This window comes from Podarcis gaigeae, assembly GCF_964106915.1.
Source record: "Podarcis gaigeae genome assembly, chromosome: 8".
NCBI classification, from domain to species: domain Eukaryota; kingdom Metazoa; phylum Chordata; class Lepidosauria; order Squamata; family Lacertidae; genus Podarcis; species Podarcis gaigeae.
Window position 1 is genome coordinate 24,726,088 of NC_139684.1, and position 24,002 is coordinate 24,750,089.

General features: G+C 43.5%; 1 protein-coding gene across 1 annotated transcript; it reads left to right on the forward strand.

Moving 5' to 3' along the window:
- Positions 1 to 652: 652 nt before the first annotated feature.
- PDPN (podoplanin) lies at positions 653 to 22,969 on the forward strand. The gene is made up of 5 exons (XM_083752906.1): positions 653 to 997; positions 14,177 to 14,250; positions 16,955 to 17,069; positions 20,755 to 20,863; positions 22,014 to 22,969. Exons 1-5 carry the CDS (start codon positions 928 to 930, stop codon positions 22,018 to 22,020), a joined length of 375 nt encoding a protein of 124 aa, XP_083609032.1. The 5' UTR covers positions 653 to 927; the 3' UTR covers positions 22,021 to 22,969.
- Positions 22,970 to 24,002: the final 1,033 nt, after the last annotated feature.

Here is a 24,002-nt window from a genome sequence, read left to right on the forward strand (position 1 = left end):
ATAGTGTGAACTGAATTGAAGATTGGTGTGGGGGGAGATGAAATATCTGAAACAGGCAGCTTCATCCATCAGTACATTAGTTGGGGTTTGGTATCTATATGGACGTGTGCTTAGAGACAGGTTGTCTCCACCCCCATCCCAGTGCGTAGAAAGGATTATGTTAGACCAGTTGTTACTTTTAGTGCAGCTAAGATTCTTCCAAGATTCTCCCCATCCACTTTCTCTCTGATGATTTCAGTTTCCCAAACTCTCTGGTGCAAATCATGCTTTGGGAATTCTCCCACCCCCTTTTTGATTTTTCAATTCCCAACCAACCCATTAACCCTAGAGAATTGTACAGTAGTTTTGTACAAGGCCAATGAATTACCAAGACAAAAAATCAGGTTTTTGGTTTTTTTACATATAACCAATATTCTCCTGTCATCATCACTCTCGCCACTCCACCCCTCTACCCTCCTATCCAATTAAACAACAGCAAAATAATTCTTTTTAAAAATGTGTTAGCAATAATGGAAAATACAGCATGCCCTTGTATGCTCCTCGAACGTAAAGGAGGGTGTTCTGTCTTCACCTCTCTCTCTTTAATCTTTCTTGTGCACATCACTATATATAACTGTCTCTGTAACTTTAAACCTGAGATCTTCTTTTTTTTATGAGTGACCAAACAGATTGCAGAGGGAGGGCCTTCCTTTCAGGACCACTTTGAATGCCTGCTCAGCCTTCCGTTAAAGTAAAAAACACTGATTCTTTTCTCAGTTACTTTCCCGTCGCTCTTGTCAATGCTTCAGAGAAAGCAAAACTTTCAACTTCTTTGGCAGGCGGAGGAGAACTTGAAAACCCAAGCAAACTTTTTTTGCAAAACAAGAAGGCGCTTGATATAACTGGATTGCTCAAGACCAGACTTTTGTTTTAAAGAGTTTATCGAAGATGTTTATCAAGATGCAGCTCCTTCTTTTCCTGATAGGGAGCTTATCATTCCATGTTCTTGCTGAGGAAGGTAAGGAAAGTTTTCTTAGATATGCAGATGTCCAGAAAGGGATATATTCATACTTTCCTTTTTCTCTTTTTGGTGGCTGGCTGTGTTGTGTGTTATCAGTGCAAAGTTTTGCTTAGGCTGCGATCTTAACCCCACTTCTCTGGGAGTAAGCCTCATTGAAGTCCATAGGTTTTACTTCTTAGTAACCATTTTTAGGATTGCACTTAGTTCCCATCCTATCTTGAGATTCTATTGCTGCAGAATTCAGTATGACCGAGGCTGGTAAATTAAAGGTTTTTGGCTTTCGACTTGTTTTCAAAAGTGCACTAAAGAAATTCCTCCTACCTATAAAGTGGTACCTCGGGTTAAGTACTTAATTCGTTCCAGAGGTCCGTTCTTAACCTGAAACTGTTCTTAACTTGAAACACCATTTTAGCTAATGGGGCCTCCCGCTGCCGCTGCGCCGCTGCTGCACGATTTCTGTTCTCTTCCTGAAGCAAAGTTCTTAACGTGAGGTACTATTTCTGGGTTAGCCGAGTCTGTAACCTGAAGCGTATGTAACCCGAGGTACCACTATACAGTGTAGCAGAGAGCAAAAGAAAAATAATGAATTAGTTTGCAGTAAATATATACATCATGGACCGTGGATTCTTTCAGGAAACGAAAATATAGCAGTGCAACCATCCCTGCCTTTTTTCAGGCATTTCTTTAAAAAACTATGCTTTTTATACCATATGAATTTTATTTTTTAACCAACCGGTATCTATTGATGTTTTGTTGATGCTTTGGATTATACTTTTTTTAGGAAGTAATTTAATTATTGTTTGATTTTATACCAATATTATATATTTGATGTTAGCTGCCCTGAGCCCAGTTTTGGCCGGGGAGAGTGGGATACAAATATTATTATTATTATTATTATTATTATTATTATTATTATTATTATTATTATTATTTGCAGATACTGATTGATTTTGTTGTATTTTATGTTGTAAGCCTCCTTGATGTTTTATTAAAGTGCAGGTCATAAATAAAGATAATACATGCCTACTCCAAAGTAAACCTCACAATTTCATTGGGAATGTATCTCCCCCAAGGTAAGGTAGCATAGGACTGCAGCCAAAATCTCCTCTATTTAGTAATAACATTTTACTATTGGGCAATATTTCATATGGGAAACTTTCCAGCCGGACTGCAAATGATGGGGGGGGGGTTATTGGCCCCTGGTTTTCCTAGGTTGCAGACTCAATTCCCGGAATAGCTAGTTCAAGAAGCAGCAGAGATCCAGAAGAGCAGTTGGCAGTGGAGTTGGACTCAGTAGAAGACAGATTTCATGTATATGAGGAACACCACCACCCATAGCTCAGTTGTGGACAACATGCTTGGATGCCAAAGGTCCCATCTCTTGCCAAAGGATGTCAGATTTCAAGCATAGGAAAGATCCCTCTCTTCTCAAGAGCCATGGGAGATTTCTTCAGCCAGAGCAAATAGTATTGGTCTACCTGGTGAAGAAGCCATGCTGATACTTCCTCCTCCTCCTTTTAATTTATTCTTTTTAAAACAAACACACACAAACCCTTAACAACAACAAAAACCCCAAAGCATACAGTGAAAGTCAGTGTTGGAACACACTGCAATCTAAAGCAGTGTTTCCCAACCTTGTGCCTCCAGCTGTTTTTGAACTACAACTCCCATCATCCCTGACTAGCAAGACCAGTGGCAAGGGATGATGGGAATTGTAGTCCAAAAACAGCTGGAGGCACAAGGTTGGGAAACACTGATCTAAAGCATAGAATATTATTTAAATCAGAGTAATCAAAAAAGACTGGATGTCTGCAAAAGTTCAGGGTTCTTCTTCTTCATTAAAAGAATAATTCAGTACCGGTCAGTTGTAAATGAGTCTTTGTGTCTCTGTCCTTTAGCTAGTCATATATATACTTTTAGTCAATTTGGGCCAATGGCCAAACTCTGTTAAGCCAATTCAGTAAGGATGTCCCTTGCAAGTCTTTCCAAAAACGGGTTATATAACAAGTCTAGTGGCTAATAACAGATAATCAGCAATTCTTCCTTCTGTATGGGCTCCCACCCCTTTCTGTTTGGTCTGGTCTAAAACATGAAATAGCACATGCTACAATTGTCCCAATTTGCTAAGAATAGTTCCAGGTTTTTGGTCTTGTCCCTGGTAGGACATAGTTTCTAGTTTTGCCTTTTGATGGTTCCATTTTTAAAATATTGTTGCTTATCAGGATAAAGCTATCAATGGCCACAAGTCATGATGGCTATGTATTTCCTCATCGGAAGCAATATACCTCCGTATCCTAGGCACTGACAATTATGTGTGCTGAAAGTGCTGTTCCGTTCCTGTCCTGCTTATAGGCTTCCGATCGGGCCATCTGGGTGGCAACTGTGAAAACAAGATGGTGGACTACATGGTCCTTTGGCAAAACTCTAGCAAAACTCATTTTATATTCTGATGTTCAGGGATCAGCTCTCCTTGCAGGGTCTCTAAGCCAAGAGTGGGGAACCTGCAACACCCCAATTGTTGATAGACTTCAATGGCCACCATCCCAATAGGCACTGGAGTCCAGCAACACCCCGAGAGCCACATGTTAGCCACCTCTGCTCTGTACAGTAGGCTGTACCCAAGAGCAGACCCATTGAAATAAATGGACATGTCCATTCATGGAGGATCAAGCTATTGGTGGCTACTCATGCTGATGGCTGTGTTCTTTCCTCCACTGTCGGAGGCAGTAGGCTTCTGAATACCAGATGCTGGAAATCACAAGGGGAGAGATCCATTATTTTAATTGGTCTACTCTTTGGAGGCCTTAGTTGGATGCAACCCAGTGACTCTTGGAATGAGAAAGCACATTGGCCATAGCACACAGGCAATGTAAAGACAGCAGAGGAGGCAAATGAGAAACCCATAACAGGAAGGCATACTATTCATTTCAAATGGCTGGTGGACTAAACTCATTCTTGCAAACGTAAAGTAATTGGGGGGGGGGGGGTTTGGTTTGCAAAAGCAAGCCATAGACTGGTGGTTGTTTTTCGCTTGTCATCCTGTAGGCTTCGTGCCAGCTGCATGTTGGCATAGCACAGGCCCCAGAGGGTGCCAGGCCCAGGTGTCAAGAGGCTCAACACCCACAAAGAGGATAGACAACATGTTGCTGAGTCTGTTGGCATTGAGCAGGCTGAATCAGTGTTGCCCAGAATCAAGGCGTTCTCAGCTGGCTGCCTCACAGATTCCTCCTGTTTCCATTTCTTGGCAAGGGGAAAGGAGGAGGAGGCAGAGACAAGGAAGCCAAAATGGAAGGATGCAGATCAATACTGAGGATTGTTGTTTATTTCCAGGATGAGTCCTGGGATGTCTAGCCAAAGATGTCCGTCTCATGACGGACCTGCAGAAATACTTTGTGGAAAGCCTGGTAGACCGGGCCAATGGCCCATCTAGTCCAGCATCCTGTTCTTGCAGTGAACAACTAGATGTACCCACAGTCAGGATTGGTTCAGTGGCAGAGCATCTGCTTTGCATGCAGAAGGTACCAAGTTCAATCCCTGGCACCCCCAGGTTGGGCTTGTAAAGACGACTGCCTGAAACCCTGGAAAGTGGCTGCCATTCCATGTATAAATCCACTTCCTAGGTTTTCTTTCCCGCACACTGTATCAAAAGGAATGTATCTTGCTATGGATGAATTCTTCTCTTCAGAGGTATTTGTGGGTGTAACCTACAACCCACCTGAAAGAAAACATCCAAGATCAAAATTCAGAGTTGCATTCCAGAGAGACTGGAATTCCTTGGTGCGTTCTTAGAGCTTGCAAATTCATCTTCCCGGAACAATCTCACATACTTGGGTCTGAGGCAGCCTCCCGCAACCCGGTGCTCTCCAACTATTTGGGACCATTATTCTTTACCGCTGGCCATGCTGACTGGGGCTGATGAGAGATGTGAACCAAAATATCAGAAGGGAGCCAAGATACAGAAACATTTGCTTAAAAGTGAAGCAACATGCACTCCAACTGCCCCTAATTACTGATGGTAGCTCCCATTTTCTTGTCATACCCCTAGTAAGACATTGTCTCTAGCGCAGCCTTTCTCAACCTGTGGGTCCCCAGATGTTGTTGAACCACACCTCCCATCACCCCTAGCTAGCAAGGCCAGAGCTCAGGGATGATGGGAGTTGTAGTCCAACAATATCTGGGGACCCACAGGTTGAGAAAGGCTGCTCTAGAGCAGTGTTTCCCAACCTTGTGCCTCCAGCTGTTTTTGGACTACAATTCCCATCATCCCTTGCCACTGGTCTTGCTAGTCAGGGATGATGGGAGTTGTAGTTCAAAAACAGCTGGAGGCACAAGGTTGGGAAACACTGCTCTAGAGTATAAGAAGAGGCTGCTGGATCAGGCAGAGTCCAACATCCTGTGCTCAAAGTAGCTGACAGGACGCTTGTGAGAAACCAGCAAGCAGGATTCAAGCACAAGAGCACTCTCACTGTCGGCCAACAGGATGCTGGACTAGATGGGCCATTGACCTAATCCAGTAGGCTCATCTTAAGTTCTTCAGTTATATGTTGATTGGATCACAGATAACAGTCAGATTAAAAGGTAAAGTTAAAGGGACCCCTGACCATTAGGTCCAGTCGTGGCCGACTCTGGGGTTGCGGCGCTCATCTCGCTTTATTGGTCGAGGGAGCCGGTGTACAGCTTCCGGGTCATGTGGCCAGCATGACTAAGCCGCTTCTGGCGAACCAGAGCAGTGCACGGAAACACCACTTACCTTCCTGCCGGAGTGGTACCTATTTATCTACTTGCACTTTGACATGCTTTCGAACTGCTAGGTTGGCAGGAGCAGGGACCGAGCAACAGGAGCTCACCCCGTCGCGGGGATTCGAACCACTGACATTCTGATCAGCAAGTCCTAGGCTTTGTGGTTTAACCCACAGTGCCACCCGCGTCCCACAATCAGTCAGATTGCTCGTCTCCAAATATTGTGATGTAGTTCCAGTTGTTGTTGTTGTTGTTGTTGTTGTTGTTGTTGTTGTTTTAAAGTGCATAGAAGTGAACATTTTGTTGGGTTGTTGTTGACATTCGCCTTTTTTGAGAGTCAGTGGAGTACACCTCTCTGGGTGAAGTTAAACAGCAGCACTGAAATGACTTGGGCAAGCCTGGGCAAGTATGGAGGCCCTGGGCTGCCCAGATGACAAGACCCCCCCTCTCGGTTTCACTGATGTGGTCCAAAGGAAAACAGAGCAATACATTTGGCATCAGCTTGGCTGCAGGAATTGCTAGGAGGCGTACAAGGCACCACCCAACTGCCTTAGGGACTCCACTGCAGATTTGTGTAGGGTTTACTCCTTAGTTTTTTCTTCTCCCAAAGAGTTCCCACAAGGCAGCAGAGATTTAGGACCAGAGTTTTCCTTCTCCTAGATGGGCTACCTTCCCAGGTTGATGAGCCCCATCGTCCCCTAACTTCCCTCTACAGCACGTGCAGAAATAGATTTCTTGACCGTTGGACTCACTAATAGTCTGGAGTCTGTCTTTGCATGCAGGTGAAGTCCCTAACTCACTGAGGGTTTGAGACCCATCAGCTACCCTCACCTGGCTTAGCCGGCCAATCTAAGCCATTCCCAGGATTGTGGCTGCTGTCACATGGTGACAGCTTCTAAGAGCCGCAGGTGAGAGCTGAGTGCAGGGTGGGGACCAAAGGTGGACAAAATGCCCCAGAAGGAGCATGACATGTCCCTCACCAGAGGTACTATTCTACAAGAAAAGAAATTGAAAAGCAATATGTATTTTAGGAAGTGAACAGAGTGCAGAAAATGTCATTTACATGCTTTTGGAGGGGTATGTGTTTCTTAATCTTCAAATTCAAAGAAAATTCAAACTCAAAGAAAAAGGTGGTGGAGGAATGGATCTATGATTGAGCAAGTGGGGGGTCTGACACATAACAGAAATAGAATGATCCCTTCCTCTATGAGACGTCAGAAACATCAGAGACGCAGAACTGGAATGTGCTATATCAGATTTTTGGCACAGCGAAGTGCATTGAGTAATTCACATCTGCACAAGCCTGCATCTGGAAAAACAAGAGAAATTTGGGAAGTGAGCTCATCACAAAGCCCTCAAGAGAAGAACACTGACAGTGAGATGTCTGTATCCGCTGCTAATCCTACTCAGAGTTGACCCATTTAAATCAATGGATACGACTGATTAGGCCCATTCATTTCAGTGGTTCTGCTCTGACTAGGATTTAACTGGATGTAACCCAATGTTACCTCAAGTCTATTTGGACAGTATAGAAGTACCAGCCTCTATAAATTAAAAAGGGGCAGAATCTTTTTTAAAAAAATAAATTATTTGGTTTTTCAGATTACAATTCTGCAATCACATATCCAACATACAACATAAAAGCAAGATTCCAAAACTTTCCTCCTTCCCTTTGTGGGTCCTATTGTTAATCATTCCCTCCTGCATCTTTCATGATAATCCAAATCTTTTACCTCTCCATTGTGTCCAAAATTCACCATTAAACTACAAGTGTTATTCCAATCCTACTAACGATTTTAACTGTTTACAATGGTTTTTAAGATTAATTACAAATTTTCCGCATTCCGTATGAAAATGGTGGTCTTCCTGATTTCTGATTCTTCCGGTCATTTTTGCCATTTCGGCATAATCCATCAACTTGATCTGCCATTCTTCTCTGGTAGGGACTTTATCTTGTTTCCATCTCTGGGCCAATAACTTCTGTGGAGCCGTGGTTGCATACAGAAACAGAATCTAAGTTCAAGTCAGTGTAGTCTAAATTAGCAGTGACCATTTATTGCAATGGGTCTACTCTGAGTACGGCCAACAATTTCCAGGCAGAAGATCCTACGTTCATAAGAACAGAACATGGGCTTGTTAGATCAGGTCAATGGCCCATCTAGTCCACCATCCGGCTCTCACTGTGGTTGACCTGATGTGGGAAGCCTGCAAGTCAGACATGAGAACAGCAGCACTTTGTCCACCTGCAGTTCCCAACAACTGGTACTCAGAGGCATTGCTGCCTCAGATGATGGAGGCAGAACATGGCCATTGTGACTAGCAGCCATTGAGAGCTTTCTCCTCCATGAATTTATTATTATTATTATTATTATTATTATTATTATTATTATTATTATTTTATTTATACCCCGCCCTCTCCAGCCAAGACCGGGCTCAGGGCGGCTAACACCAAGTATAAAAACAATTGATTAAAATACAACATAAAAACAAGATTAAAGTACAACATTAAAATGCAACCTCATTTCAGTAGAAACTCAAATCAAAAACTTTTGGGGGATGAAAGCGTCAAATCTTCACCAAGGCCAACTATCCAGACTGGTCCTAGGTGGGCCAGAAAGAAGCCAGGGAAGTCCCCAAATAGGAGTTCCATCACAGAAGGAGAAAGGAAAAAGGAATGAAGGGGAGGGAATCAAGTTGATTCCAAGCCAAAGGCCAGGTGGAACAACTCTGTCTTACAGGCCCTGAGGAAAGAAATCAGATCCTGCAGGGCCCTGGTCTCATGAGACAGAGCATTCCACCAGGCCGGAGTCAGTGTTGAAAAGGCCCTGGCTCTGGTTGAGGCTAATCTGACTTCCTTAGGGCCTGGGACCTCTAGGGTGTTGCTATTTATGGACCTTAAGGTCCTCCGTGGGGCATTATGTAATCTTTTAAAGCCATCCAAGTTGGCAGCCATCACTGCCTCCTGTAGGAGAGAAGTTCTATGGTTTAATTATGTGCCGCGTCAAGAAATAATCAATCCCTGACATCTCTAGCTAGGGCTAGGAATGTCCCCTGCCTTAAAATCGGTAATGATACATTGGGCTAAAGATATTGGCTATAATATACAGTTAGACGAATGGGAGAGGTTATGAAACTATTAATTTCACTGCTTGCAGTTCGCTTAAAGAAAATGTAATGAAAATTATGTATAGGTGCTATTCAACACCAGTGAAATTGGCTAAAATGTACAGAACAAAAAATGAATGTTGGAAATGTAAGGAAAAAGCGGGTGCTTTTTACCATATGCGGTGGACATGTAAAGAGTTAAAAGCTTTCTGGGAAATGATATATAATGAGTTAAAGAAAATGTTTAAAATGCTTTTGTTAAAAAACCCGAAGCTTTCTTATTGGGTATAGTGGGTAAAGAGATACCAAGACAAGATAAAAAGAAATGTTCTTGTACGCAACAACTGAGGCAAGAATTTTGCTAGCCCCAAAATGAAAACAACATGAAATACTAACAAAAGAACAGTGGTAGATGATGGTCTTTGCAGAACTGGCGAAACTGATTGGAAGAATCCAGAACCAGCAAGACCAAGCATTCCAAAAAGACTGGAATAAATTTATACTATACAGTGGTACCTCAGGTTACATACGCTTCAGGTTACATACGCTTCAGGTTACAGACTCCACTAATCCAGAAATAGTGCTTCAGGTTAAGAACTTTGCTTCAGGATGAGAACAGAAATCGTGCACTGGCGGCGCGGCAGCAGCAGGAGGCCCCATTAGCTAAAGTGGTGCTTCAGGTTAAGAACAGTTTCAGGTTAAGAACAGACCTCCGGAACAAATTAAGTACTTAACCCGAGGTACCACTGTATTTGAAAGACAGCTGTAAGCAACTAACATCACTAGCAGGGTTAGCTGAAGATTTGTAAGATGAAATTGCTACCTATTCAGGTTGAGTAATGGAACTTTTTAGGTAATTACATAATAAAAATAGGAAAGGAAGTGAAATTTAAAGAAGCAAAACCTAAGTTTGTAAACCATTAGGCAGAAGGGATGGAAGTCGTTAGGCTCAGTTGAGCCAAAAAGGTTAAGTAAGAAGATATGATGTTACGTAATGTGATTATATGTAAGACTAATTTAAAAAAAATATAAAATGTCCCCTGCCTGACACCTTCAAAGGCCATTGATAATTCCACACTGAAAATACTGGGCTAGGTAGACCAACGGTCTGATCTGGCAGGTAGCAACTTCCTAGGTTTCTATGTTCCCACATCCTCTCATCAAATAACAAGGAACCAGCAATAAAAGCTGTTGGCCACGGAGACAAGAGTTTTTAATGCATTTCCCTGCTTCAGTATCTAGATTTCCTGTTCAGTGAGTGGATTCCCCCCCCCCCCCGCCTTTAAATATTTGATGCTCAATGCTCAAGGCAAGACTTTTATTAAATATTTGATGTTGAAGTACCACTGCAGGGAGAAGCTGGACTGTACATCATTAGATGTTTTTTCTCCTTCCTTAAAACTTTTGCCAAAATAACTTTTTTTAATGGATTTAAGAGAGAGAGAGAGAACATAATATTCAAACCTCTTAAAAGCCCTTTGGATCTTTGGATGTAGAAACACATGTTAGTGTGCTTTTGCTTTACTGCAAAGAGAAGCCCAGTATAAAAGATGCAAGCAGTCTGGATCTTAATTTATATTTTTGTGCTAGGGACGCTGGTGGAATTTGATTGCATTCTGCCCTGAAATGAGCAGACTGATAGCTCCCCAAGTAATGTCCAGGTTGGAACAAAGGCACTAGTATTTGCCAAGTCCCGTTAGGGTTTACTTTTGAGTAAACACGCACAGATTGGCAGCTAGTTAGCTGGTGGTTGAGTGCTTCCCACATGTTCCAGCCCATTTCTCTGCTCAAAAAGAGAGCAAAATGTGTTTAAAATTGTGTATTTTGCATAGTGTGTAGGAAACTGTCTTATACTAAGTCAGATCGTTGTTCCATCTAGCTCAGTACTGTCTGCACTGGCTGGCAATCGTTCTCCAGAGTTGCAGAAAGAGAGTCTTTCCCCCGTACCTGGAGATGTCAGGGATTGAACCTGAGCCTTTCTGCATGCAAGGCAAATGCTCTAACCACTGAGCTTTGGCACTTATATTTTGATTTTTAAAAACACACTTAGAAATTTGTATTTTTAATATTTAAGTGCATATTCAAAAGCGCATTTAGATGCTTGTTTAAACAGGCATTTAAATATGTGGGGAGGAAGTGAGAGCTGGACCATAAAGAAGGCTGATCGCCGAAGAATTGATGCTTTTGAATTATGGTGCTGGAGGAGACTCTTGAGAGTCCCATGGACTGCAAGAAGATCAAACCTATCCATTCTGAAGGAAATCAGCCCTGAGTGCTCACTGGAAGGACAGATCCTGAAGCTGAGGCTCCAATACTTTTGCCACTTCATGAGAAGAGAAGACTCCCTGGAAAATACCCTGATGTTGGGAAAGATGGAGGGCACAAGGAGAAGGGGACGACAGAGGACGAGATGGTTGGATAGTGTTCTCGAAGCTACCAGCATGAGTTTGACCAAACTGCGAGAGGCAGTGGAAGACAGGAGTGCCTGGCGTGCTCTGGTCCATGGGGTCACGAAGAGTCGGACATGACTAAACGACTAAACAACAACAAAATATGTGAGTAAGGGTGGCAGCTCAGTGGTAGAGCCTCTGCTTTGCATGTAGAAGGTCTCAGGTTCAGTCCTCGGCACCACTATGTAGGCCTAGGAATGTCCTTTATCCAGAACTCTGGAGAGCTGTTGCCAGTCATTGTAGGCAATATTCAAAACTATATTGCAGTCCAAAGACCCACAAAACAATTTTAAAACTAGACCAGACAGACAGATGGAAGAAACCAAGGCAGTCATTTTGTTCTATCTAGGGCATAACGATCTTTGTTTCTTATAACCTCCGAAAGAAACTTTGCCATGGCCAGTGTAACATCATTTGACCTGTCTTTCAGAAGATATTTAATATGGGAGGCTTCGGATTTTCCCGGCTATGCTTCATGTAATCGACGTCCTGATAACATAAACAAAGCCTATTCTGATAGGGGATGCCTCTCAGTCTGCCATTTAGAACTTCCAAGGGAAATACATTTAGTCTGGCTTTGGTAAATAAACACCGATAGGTAGGTACAGATAAATTCCTACGGTATGAAGATATCTGAAAGTCGTACCCGTATTGGATTCCAGCTGCGACCGGGCTACAAATTACATAAGATTGGGATCGCAGGTCGCTATGTGAGATGTCCCAAAGCCTTTGCCTCAGGGATTCAAGGGCAGTGTCATAACCCAGATGATATAAGAGGGATGATGGCAGTGTGTAGGCAATATTGAGGTAGATGGGCCAATGGTCTGACTGAGTATATGACAGAGCCCAATGTTCCTATAGTTCATATATTCAAATACAAAATGTCTGTTTATGAATCACTTCCCATGAACTGTCCCAAAGCCATGTAACAAGTGAAACAAGAAAAAATGTGAAATATATAGACGGTAACCATTTCAAGTTCAATACAGGAAAAGATTGCGATGAAAACAACAGCATCAAAAGGCTTGTTGAAAAGGAAGATCCTTAGCAGGTGCCCAAAAGGAGCACCTTTCTGATACGTAATGAGAGAGCGTTCCAAAGAGAAGGCAACACCATACACCATACAGTGACCTGATTCCTACCCTGAAAGAACCAGGCCTCCTTTCCTGCAGAGCACAATGGTGGGATGAGCATATAAGGGGAGAGCTGATCTTCTGAGTGTCCTAGAAGCAAAGGGCAAGAAAGTCAATTCATTTTGTGCTTAAAGAAGAACGAGGTTAACTCTCACTTTCCAAAACCACGTGTGAATCAAATCCTGCGGAATTTGCACTTCTCTAAATTTCGCAATGCTGTTCTCCAGCCAAGTAACACACAAAAAGAATGCATTCACTGGTGCTAAATGTGCATATATTACAATGTGCAAAAAATGCAAGTCTTTGCGAAAGTGGTATACGTAAATGGATTATAGTAAGGAGAATCGCTTGCAATGATATTATCAGGCAAAATGGTGTGAAGAACCTGTATGTGTTAGGAGAAATTCACACTTAAAATGTGGACTGACAACTTTTTATGAGGGCTGTTTGCAGGTTCCATTTGAGTCCAAACCACCACTACAAGTGGACAATGAAAGGGGCTTCACACAATTACCGATCAGTTGATTGGTGCCGATAACAGGCCCCTTTGAACTTAGATGGGTTGTGGGGTACCACAACTGGGGAGGGTGCACGTGCACTCAGGTCCAGCTTGGAGACTTCCCATCAGGGCATCTGGTTGGCCACTGAGAACAGGATGCTGGACCAGATGAGTCATTGACCTCATCCATCAGGGCTCTTCCTACGTTCTTAGAAGAGTGCTATTTTTGACTGCAGCTCTGTGATGAGTGCAATGCATACTTACACGCCTAGCTCCACACCACATGGGCCTTAAATCTGAGGTATGACTCTCCTCTCTCATCGCACCCTCTTTTATGTGGGAGAACTTCTAATAGTCTGGGAATTCTATTTGCAGCCAGTTATCTGTTGACATATAATAGGAGCTTAGCATCATTTCCTCCTCGGCTTTTCTCTTGTATTTTTGAACCAAAGGTTAACAGACAGAAGTGTCCCATTGCACACCTTTCCTGTCCTGATGGGATGCACAGGGTGATGAGTGATGCATGAATAGTGCTGCATGGTACACTCTTTAAGCCAGGAAACCCAACCGTTCATCGCTCACCATTTACGACAGAGCAAGCACATCCCAACAGCCCATTGCATTGCATTATTTAAAGGGAAGAAACGACTTAAGAGGAGGATGGTTTTAATATTAAACAGCAAATCTGCCCAAGTTAAACCTTGTTTTTTAATGGGTTGACAAAACCTCACTAATTTATTACATGCGGATGCTATGTTCCTGAGGTATGCATGGTGGACCACAATGAGTTGGAGTGGAAGAAGAAGAAGAAGAAGAAGAAGAAGAGTTTGGATTTGATATCCCGCCTTTCACTCCCCTTCAGGAGTCTCAAAGCGGCTAACAACCTCCTTTCCCTTCCTCCCCCACAACAAACACTCTGTGAGGTGAGTGGGGCTGAGAGACTTCACAGAAGTGTGACTGGCCCAAGGTCACCCAGCAGCTGCATGTGGAGGAGCGGAGACACGAACCCGGTTCCCAAGATTATGTGACTGCCGCTCTTAACCACTACACCACACTGGCAATCCTCTTGTCTTCTCAGAAAGTTTGATCGTTTTGCTCTGTTTGTAATTTAGGTCCTTGAATTTCACTGGGTCAACTCCCGGTTGGATACAACCCAACTAAGTTGGCCAACAGAATCTTGATCGTAGCTCAGTGGCAATATGTAGCCAGTAATCTCAAATCTCAGCCGCTTCTCATCTGTTTCATTTAGCAAGTACAGTCTCACTGGAAGATGAAGCACCAACTACTGACAGCAGAGACAGTGACGTTTCTGAATTTCCAACGGTGAGTATCTTTTGTAGGGGGATGTTTCATTCCTGAAGGTTATTGTATGTATGTATGTATGTATGTATGTATGTATGTATGTATGTATGAAAATTGCATATCGCCCTTCATACAAAGATCACATAACAGTTTACAACATAAAAATACAAAATGAGAACACAAAATACGTAATAAAACAAAAACAAATCAATAACCCCCCCTCCCATATATTTTTATTATGATGATCTCAGGCTGTCCACCCAGTTCTAAAGGCCTTCATTTATTATGGCAGACCATGAAGACCAGACCAAAAAGTATCTAGGTTCATTTCAGTGAGGAGTCCAGTGGCCTCATATTGATAAGCTGAAACATGTGCAGAGGTGGGAAACCAAGGTGACCAAGGGTCTGGGAAGCCTTATGAGGAACGGTTGAGGTTGATGGGTGCATTTACCTTGAAGAATAGAGGACTGAGAGGTGACATGCATCTTCAAATAGCTGAAGGGCTGTCACGTGGAAGATGGAGCAAGCTCGTTTTCTGCTGCTGCTCCGGAGAGTAAGAGCTGAACCAACAGTTTCAAGTGAAGAGAGACTCCACCTAAACATCAGGAAGAACTTTCTGGTGGTAAGAGCTGTTCAATAGTGGAACAGACTCCCTTGGAAGATGCTGGACTCTCCTTCATTGGAGGCTTTTAAGCAGAGGTTGGATGGCCATTTCTCATGGATTCTCTACCTGTGATTACAGTGGGGTTTGGCAAATTGCCCCATTAGGGCCCTTCCAACTCTACAATTCTATAATTCTAACATCTTTGTGTTATAGAGTCCACTTCATCAGACAAAGCTGGGTTTCGCTAAGGATTTTTTTTTGCTGGGGATGGGGGGGGGGAAGACTTCAGGGATGGGGGCTGAATGGGCGTTAAGTATTCCCCAGGCCACACCTTCTTCACACACCCTGCTTGAGTGCTTTAGCCTGTCTGAAATGTATCCTTTTGAATTGTGATGATGCCAACAATTTGCCTGCTGGATGAAGGACCAAGTGTGAGTATGCAGAAATCTCCGGCTTTTGCAATTGCCAGAATGAAACTGACTGTGCAAAGGTGAGAGCCCCATCCAGTGTGCCACACATTTTGGCCATTTGCTTACTTAGAAGGTAAAACAGCAGCAAAGTACATACAAAATGCACTAAAATATGCAACACTAAAATATGATTGGACTAGGAGCTGTGCCTTCTCAAGGACTCTGCTCACCAACATGGCTCAGCTGGTTGGAACAGTGGTGCTGATAACACCACGGTTGCAGGTTTTATCCCCATAAGGGACAGCTGCATATTCCTGCTTTGCAGGGGGCTGGACTAGATGACCCTCGGGGTCCCTTCCAGCTCTATGGTTTATTCTATTAAACCAACTGTCATTCCTCTCACATTACTGTTATTGTGATTAATTAAATTTCTAGACTGCTCTTCATCTGAGGATCACGGGGCAATTTCGAATATAGAAACACAAAAATACAGCGGTACCTCGGGTTAAGTACTTAATTCGTTCTAGAGGACCATTCCTGAAACTGTTCTTAACCTGAGGTACCACTTTAGCTAATGGGGCCTCCCGCTGCCGCCGCGTGATTACTGTTCTCATCCTGAAGCAAACTTCTTAACCCGAGGTACTATTTCTGGGTTAACGGAGTCTGTAACCTGAAGCGTATGTAACCTGAAGTACCACTGTACAGTTTGGAAAGGAGGGGCAGGTGTTATGCAGCTGGCTCCCACATCTTTTCTCCAGAGGAGGCTGACAGCACCAAAAGTTTAATGAGTTCTTAACCTGAGGTACTATTTCTGGGTTAGAGGAGTCTGTAACCTGAAGCATCTGTAACCCGTGGTACCACTGTACACAACAAGGTAGCAAACAAAAGTAATACCCTTCACCAACACACACAGTTTAAAAAGCCATAGGTTGTTTAATTAGCCAAAGGCTTGGCAAAAGAGGAGTGTGTTCACCTGGTGCCCAAAGATATGTTATGAAGGTGCCAGGCAAGCCTCCCCGGGGAGCGTATTCCACAAATAGGGAGCCACCGCCGAAAAGGCCCTTCCTTGTGTTGCCACCCTCTGGACCTCTCGCAGAGGAGGCACACGAAGAAGGGTTTCGTATGATGGCTGCAGGGTCCAGGTCAGTTTAGGGCTTCCTCTTCACAACCCAGTCGGCTACTAAGCTTCATTTTCCCTGATCCCAGCTTGCTTTATTTATATATTACATTTATATACTGCTTTGATTTTCCAAGGATTTCAAGGTGATGCACATTTTATCCTCATTTTATCCTCACAACAACGCTGTGAGGTAGGGTAGGCTAAGAAATAGTGAGTGGCCCAAGATACCTAGTAAGCTTCATGGCTGAGTGGGAATTCGAACTCTGCTCTCCCAGGTCCTAGTCCAACACCCTAACCATTACTCCATGCTGGCTCTCAATGTCCTATTCTCTCTTAGGCTGTAATCCTACACAAGCATACCTGGAAGCAAGTCCCATTGAAATCAGCAGAACTTCCTTCTGCAAAGACTTCCATAGGATTATTTTGTTACTGTTTCAAAATAAACAAATAAATACTGGCATTTGTAGCAGAGCTGTATCAAGGTGGATCAGCATTATGCATGTTTTAAGAAGAGAGACATAGAAATGAATGATGCTTGCCTTTGTTTTCCTCTCTTTAAAACACATATATCCCTAAAACTAACAAACATAGTTCCCGGTGACAACAGAAAGCTCTTCCTTGGATGATGTGGTGACCACAGACAGTCCCCTCTCAACCAGTGATGATGCTGAAAACTCAACTGACCCAAGCTTACCAGAATCAGATGGTATGTGGTGTGCATGTTTCTAAAATGTTTCCTATGCAACTTAGGGTCATTTGCAATGGAAGATTTTCTAATGCCCTGGAGAGCTACCTAAATTTAGTGCTTAATAAACAAAACCAAAAACTTTGAAACTCTCAAGCCTGCCTAAGATTGCATTTGCAAATGGTATCTAGTCCTCTCTTTTTGTTAACTTGTTTGCTAATGCACTTAGGAAATGGATTTTTTTCCATGTAAACAAAGTACTGGGGGAAGTCGGAAAAATTTAAAAATGTCCACCTCTTTCTCTCTCACACACATATATGTGAAAGATTATGATTCTTATTATTTATTCAATTAATAAGACACATGCTGCTTGCAAATTTTAAAAGCAATAAAGCATAACGTAAGATCAGAAAAAGAACAGTGTGCTACAGCAATAGCTATTCAATACCAGCAAAACACAAGGAAAATATGTTGCAGAATAGTTTTTTATTTGGCTAGATGGAAGACAGGCAAGGCTATCAAATGCAAACTGGATCCTTAGAGCCATCAACCATTACTGGTTACGACAAAAGTGGACAGGAAAGGTTTTCCTGATACTCACTGCAGTGAAATATGTCACTATACTCACTATACTCACTACAGAGAAGCTATACTGTACTCACAACCCACATAGTTTTCTGCTCCCAGATACATTAAACACTTGAGTGTATTTTTCTTCTCAATGTAATAGGTCTTAATGAAAGGGCGGTGCTTGTTCTAGCAAAACATACCATCCATAGGCAGCAAAAATCAGCACCAAAATCATAGAATTGTACAGTTGGAATGGCCCAAAGGGTTTATCTAGCCCTGCAATGCATCATAGAGACAGAGGTTCTGCAGATGACACCCAGTTTGCATGGGGGTTCCCTCCCCATGCACATTGGCAGAGCGTGCCCTGCAGCATGGCGAATAGACAGGCATGTTGGGAGTTGTTGTATGTGGTGCGATGGCCAGGACTCCCTATTCTCTATACAGACACTATCATTTTGGCTTCTTCTTTTTTAACAAATTACAAAGCGGTTTAAAATAATTTTTAAAAATAAATACATCCCTGCCAGTTTCCACAAAACAAGCTAGTTAGTCTAGCCAGCCATTGGAAGAGTGCTCCACAGGCTGAGATTTCGGTTTCAAGCCAAAGGTGAATTAATAGTTACATAACGATGTATTGGGTAGCATCCCAAATTAGCTATCTGGTCCAAAAGTGTACTGTCATCTCCTTGGCCCATGCCTGGTTCCAGTCCAGGCAGACGACTGAAGCCAAACTTAATCCAAAGAACAGCACTGAGTGATTAGGTTCCTTTCTTAAATTACCTTAATCCGTCTTTGAACCTACAGGCATGCTAATGAGCCTCAGCCCTCTCATGTAATGAATCCGGCAACAGGCCCTCTTTCCTGATGAAGTAGAAACCCTTTTCATGTTCACTGGAAGGCAGCCAGATTCTGATTATTCCAGAGAAATCATTGCTGGCTACTTAGCACCATTGTGACACCTCAATCCCTTGTGCACTGTGGACTGCAGCACAGGAAGGAAGCCTCGAGGACATTAAAACATGAGCATAAAGATTTGCCAATCTGCTTGCACAAAGCTTATGTAGAGGTTCAATTATATTGGTTATTCATTCTGATTTGTTTGATGGGAGATTATATGACAATCGGCATTCACCCTAACCAGCATGCACTTTTCAATGCATTTCCCATCACTGCAAAAATGTCAGTTCCTTTTTTCTAAAGGGAATCTGATGATTCTATGATTCTAAGTGAATTCTACTGCAGGGGGCTGGACTAGAGGACCCTTGGTAATCCCTTCCATTTCCACAGCTTTATGATTCCATAGTTGAACCATGTGCTGTGTGTCCACGAATTCCATGTGCTATGAGAGAGGGAGAGTAGGGTTGCCATATTTCAAACAGCGAAAAATCCAGACAGCTTTTTTCTTTTTGGCCAAAAATGTTGAGCTTTTATTTAGTTTTGCCCAAAGTTGAGTTATTTTGGCAAAATTGCAAAAATGGCACTACACATTTCCGCCGGGACACTGCTGCTGAATGAAGTATTCGGTATATGTCCAGGAAATTCCTGCAACCCTAGGAGAGGAACTTTTCTTTAATCACTATTAATCATCCAGTTATTTTTTGTTCTTGTTTTAATTTACCGTATATGCTGCTCACAGTATACCGTATTTTTTGCTCTATAAGACGCACCAGACCACAAGACCTAGTTTTTGGAGGAGGAAAACAAGGGGGGGGGGGGGATCTGAATCTCAGAGGCCAGAACAGCAAGAGGAATCGCTGCGCAGTGAAAGCAGCAATCCCTCTTGCTGTTCAGGCTTCTGGGATAGCTGTGCAGCTGCATTCGCTCCATAAGACGCACACACATTTCCCCTTACTTTTTAGGAGGGAAAAAGTGAGTCTTATAGAGCACAAAATACGGTATATTGTACCTGGCTCTAACCAAGCACCTTTGCATCTCCTACCAGCTTTAGATGTGAAAAGAGATTTCAGAAGGAAATACTGTAGGGGGCAAACAGCTTCACACTGCCCTCTGTCCCTGGTCCAGACCCCCCCCCCCACTCCCTGGTAGCTAAAAACAGACATCAGGCAATCTGACCATGGATCTCACCAGCCTAGTTTAGCTTAGAAGGCTCTCCTTCCCCACCTCTGCCACAGGCAAGCACTAATAACAAATGTAGTGTGAAATGTTTGCATCAAATTTCCAAATTAGATGCTGTGCCCTGGTTTCACATTCCATCACAAGGTCTGACTTCAGAAGGCTGCACAACTCACGTTGACACTTTATTTCAAAGTCAGCCCCCGAAAAGCTGACGGCTGCGTCTGCGTTGACGCGTGGAGATGTCCTCCTGTGGGTTTTGCACAAAATTTGGAGCGACTCCTGTGTTTTCTTTCGAAGGTCTGGGTTTGTTTATCAGCTGGATACAGAACTGCATGTTCTTAATCCTCCATGTGGCACATGCTTCCACCAGCCACATTCCTCCCACATTCCTCAGGAATGACCTGACCTCGATAAGGTAACAACGCATCAACCAGGAAAGGACTGATCACATCCCGGGCACATACCTATAGAATGACATTTCCAACCTAGCGGTTTCATTTTGCTTTTTGTAACTGTGAATCGTTCCCTCACTTCTCCTACAAAATAAAAAAATAAAAATCTGAGAAATGGCTATAAAAAGGGATCAATGTGCACCTTGAGGCTGAAATCAAGGTTGAGTTGTATGTAAGCTACTCCCCAAATATAAACAAGCTTCTGAGACCTGTCCCCAGGGTGAGTGTGAGACGAGAAAACCTTACAGTAAAACCCAAGCTGGAGAATAATCCATAGGCTGCCATCCTTGACAAAATGCAACACTGGAGAGGCTGAGTTAGTGACCCATATCCTCCTGTTTTGCTCCCGTTACCAAGATCTGAACAGAATCTTCATTAAACACCTCTCACCAAATCTGCCAGGATGATCAGACACATTTTATGCCTTTCTACTCCTCTCAGATCAACGTGCATCTACTACTCTCAGGGTTGCCAAGCAAAATCCACCAGGAACTGACCCCAGGGATGTAGCAATTTTCCTCTTTGGAGTTCGTGGCATGACTGTAACTTTCAAGGTGTCGATGCTGATTTGATGTTGAACTTGGCCATTTGAATTCCCCTCTCTGCAGATGGCCTGGAAACGGCTACACTGGTTGGCATCATCTTTGGAGTCATTGCTGCTATCGCAGTCGCCACAGGGATTATCCTTTTCATTGTGAAGAAAATGGGGAGGTACTCGTAAGTATCGCACAAAGCAGACACTGTGGCAGGGCTTTCCAAACTTTTCACGATGGTGACACACTTTTTAGACATGCATCATTTTGTGACACAGTAATTCAGTTTTGGGACGCGGATGGTACTGTGGGTTAAACCACAGAGCCTAGGACTTGCCGATCAGAAGGCCGGCGGTTCAAATCCCTGAGACGGGATGAGCTCCCATTGCTCGGTCCCTGCTTCTGCCAACCTAGCAGTTCGAAAGCACAGCAAAGTGCAAGTAGATAAATGGGAGGGAAGGTAAACGGTGTTTCCGTGTGCTGCTCTGGTTCACCAGAAGCGGTTTAGTCATGCTGGCCACATGACCCGGAAGCTGTATGCCGTCTCCCTCGGCCAATAAAGTGAGATGAGTGCCGCAAACCCAGTCGGCCACGACTAGACCTAATGGCCAGGGTCCCTTTATATTTACCTAACTCAGTTTTACTAGCAAACCGGGGGTTAAACTAACCCCTTTCTGGCCCCTGGAGGAGCGCAGGGAATGTTCACATGAAAAAACCTATACACTTCAGCCGAAACACTAATCACGACCCAGTTTTGAAAGCTCTGTACTATGGTGCAGAGATGAGGAGAGACTCAGTTCACTTAGACTTCTAATATAAGGTAAAGGTAAAGGTACCCCTGCCCGTACGGGCCAGTCTTGCCAGACTCTGGGGTTGTGCGCCCATCTCACTTAAGAGGCCAGGGGCCAGCGCTGTCCGGAGACACTTCCGGGTCACGTGGCCAGCGTGACAAAGCTGCATCTGGCGAGCCAGAGGCGCACACGGAAACGCCGTTTACCTTCCCGCTGGTAAGCGGTCCCTATTTATCTACTTGCACCCGGAGGTGCTTTCGAACTGCTAGGTTGGCAGGCGCTGGGACCGAGCAGCGGGAGCGCACCCCGCCGCAGGGATTCGAACCACCGACCTTTCAATCGGCAAGTCCTAGGCGCTGAGGCTTTAACCCACAGCGCCACCTGCGTCCCTAGACTTCTAATATAAACCTACCTAATTCACACTTCCCAGAGCACACTTTGTACAATGACATTTTGCCTAATGCTGCTAAGGCAAGCATAGAAACTATATTCTGGCAAAATAACTGCCCTCTCCATCCTTGCTTTTCTTCTTCTTTTTAACAGTCGCTGAAACTCACTGAAGAGAGAAAGAGGAAATACATCAGAAGATTTCTTCCTTTTTTGAGTGAGTCTCCTCCCATGCTAACCATGGAAGATGATCACGGACAAATAGCAATTTGAGGACTTATAAGCCCACGGAGGAGATCTCACGCAATTTCCTGGAGCAAGCTTTTTAAAATACAAATATGCCTTAAAAATTGAGCATTTCTTCACCTAAAATAGATACAAGAGGGGTGAGGTGGGGAAGATTTTGTAGGGAAGATTTTGAAAAGAACAATGCACAAGGCTGTCTCCTAACAGTGCTGTTTACAGGCAATATATAAAAAAGTATGTTGCTAGTAGGAATTCCTGGAAAAAAAATGGTTTCTGCACTTTGTTTTCTATAGGGATGGCAAAATGGTAGGGTTGCCATATTTCAAAAAGTAAAAACCAAGACACCTCAAAAGTTGTAGAGCTTTTTAAATAAAAACCCCAAAATTGTATTTTTAGAAAAAACCATCAGCCCTAAAAATGGTGACCTGAGGGCCCTCCAGATGTGTTTGGACTCCAAATCCCATCAGTCCCAGCAAACATGGTCAATGATGATTGGGAGTTGTAGTCTAGCAATGTCTGGCGGGCCAGAGGCTTGCCAGTCCTGCTATAGGGATAACTTTGGGCTGCAGCCCTAAACCCAAAGAGTAAACTTCATTAAATTAAGTGAGTCATACTTCTGAGCAGTGATTTATCAGGCTGCACTGTTTGCTGTTTTTGGTTTGTTTATCAAGAGACAGATCTCTTTCAAAGTCATTTTTAAATAATAATAATAATTTATTATTATTCTGCTCTCTTTGGGGAGGGAGAGTAAAATAGGGTTGTGATAGATTCTGCACTGGGAAATTTTGAACTTTGGAAACTCGGATTTTACAAACTGCACTGGGAGATTCTGAATGTTTACAATCAGAATAAATTGTGCCAGAAAATGCTTGTTTTATCCTGCTTTCGAGTTTAAAGTCTCCCCAACTGCCTTCAAATAAATTGGAAGGGTCTAGATTAGCTTCCAAGGGACGCAGGTGGCGCTGTGGGTAAAACCTCAGTGCCTAGGACTTGCTAATCGTATGGTCGGCGGTTCGAATCCCCGCGGCAGGGTGAGCTTCCGTCGTTTGGTCCCAGCTCCTGCCCACCTAGCAGTTTGAAAGCACGTCAAAGTGCAAGTAGATAAATAGGTACCGCTTTATAGCGGGAAGGTAAACGCCGTTTCCGTGTGCTGCGCTGGTGCTGGCTCGCCAGCTGCAGCTTCGTCACGCTGGCCACGTGACCCGGAAGTGTTTCTTTGGACAGCGCCGGCTCACAGCCTCTAGAGCGAGATGAGCACGCAACCCTAGAGTCGGACACGACTGGCCCGTACGGGCAGGGGTACCTTTACCTTTAGCTTTAGATTGGCTTCCATGACTGCCTTCTTCCAGTGCTGGATTTAGGGCCATGTGGACATTTCCCCCTGCAGAAGGCACCAAGCTGAGGGGGCGCAAATTGAGAAGATCCATTTGGGGGCACAAAATATTGGCCATGCACAGGGCGCACCATATTACAAAATACTGCTGAAGTCTGCACCTGCCCCTTCTGACCCAGGTGAATTTATTTTATTTTTACTGAATCAAACTTATTTACCACTTGATTGTTGTAAGACCTCTAAGCAGTTTCAAGAAATATTAGAAATTAAAAAACAGTTAAAAACAATTAAGAACATTTAAAATTAACAGCAAAAGACTTTTTTAAAACACACACACACACAAACTGATGTGGAAATGTGGAGAACAAAATTGAAGACTAGAAAAATGAGAGATGCAAATTGAGAGATTTCCCCATCGCAGACTGTGAGTGCCACCAATTTCAGAACTAATTTTAGGCTTTGAGCAGGAGTAGAAGAGAGGGCAGAGCAAAGCCAATCGAGAAATGATACGGGGGAAGCCTCTTTCATTTCTGGATGAGTGGCTCTTTGCAAAGTCGTTGCCTTGC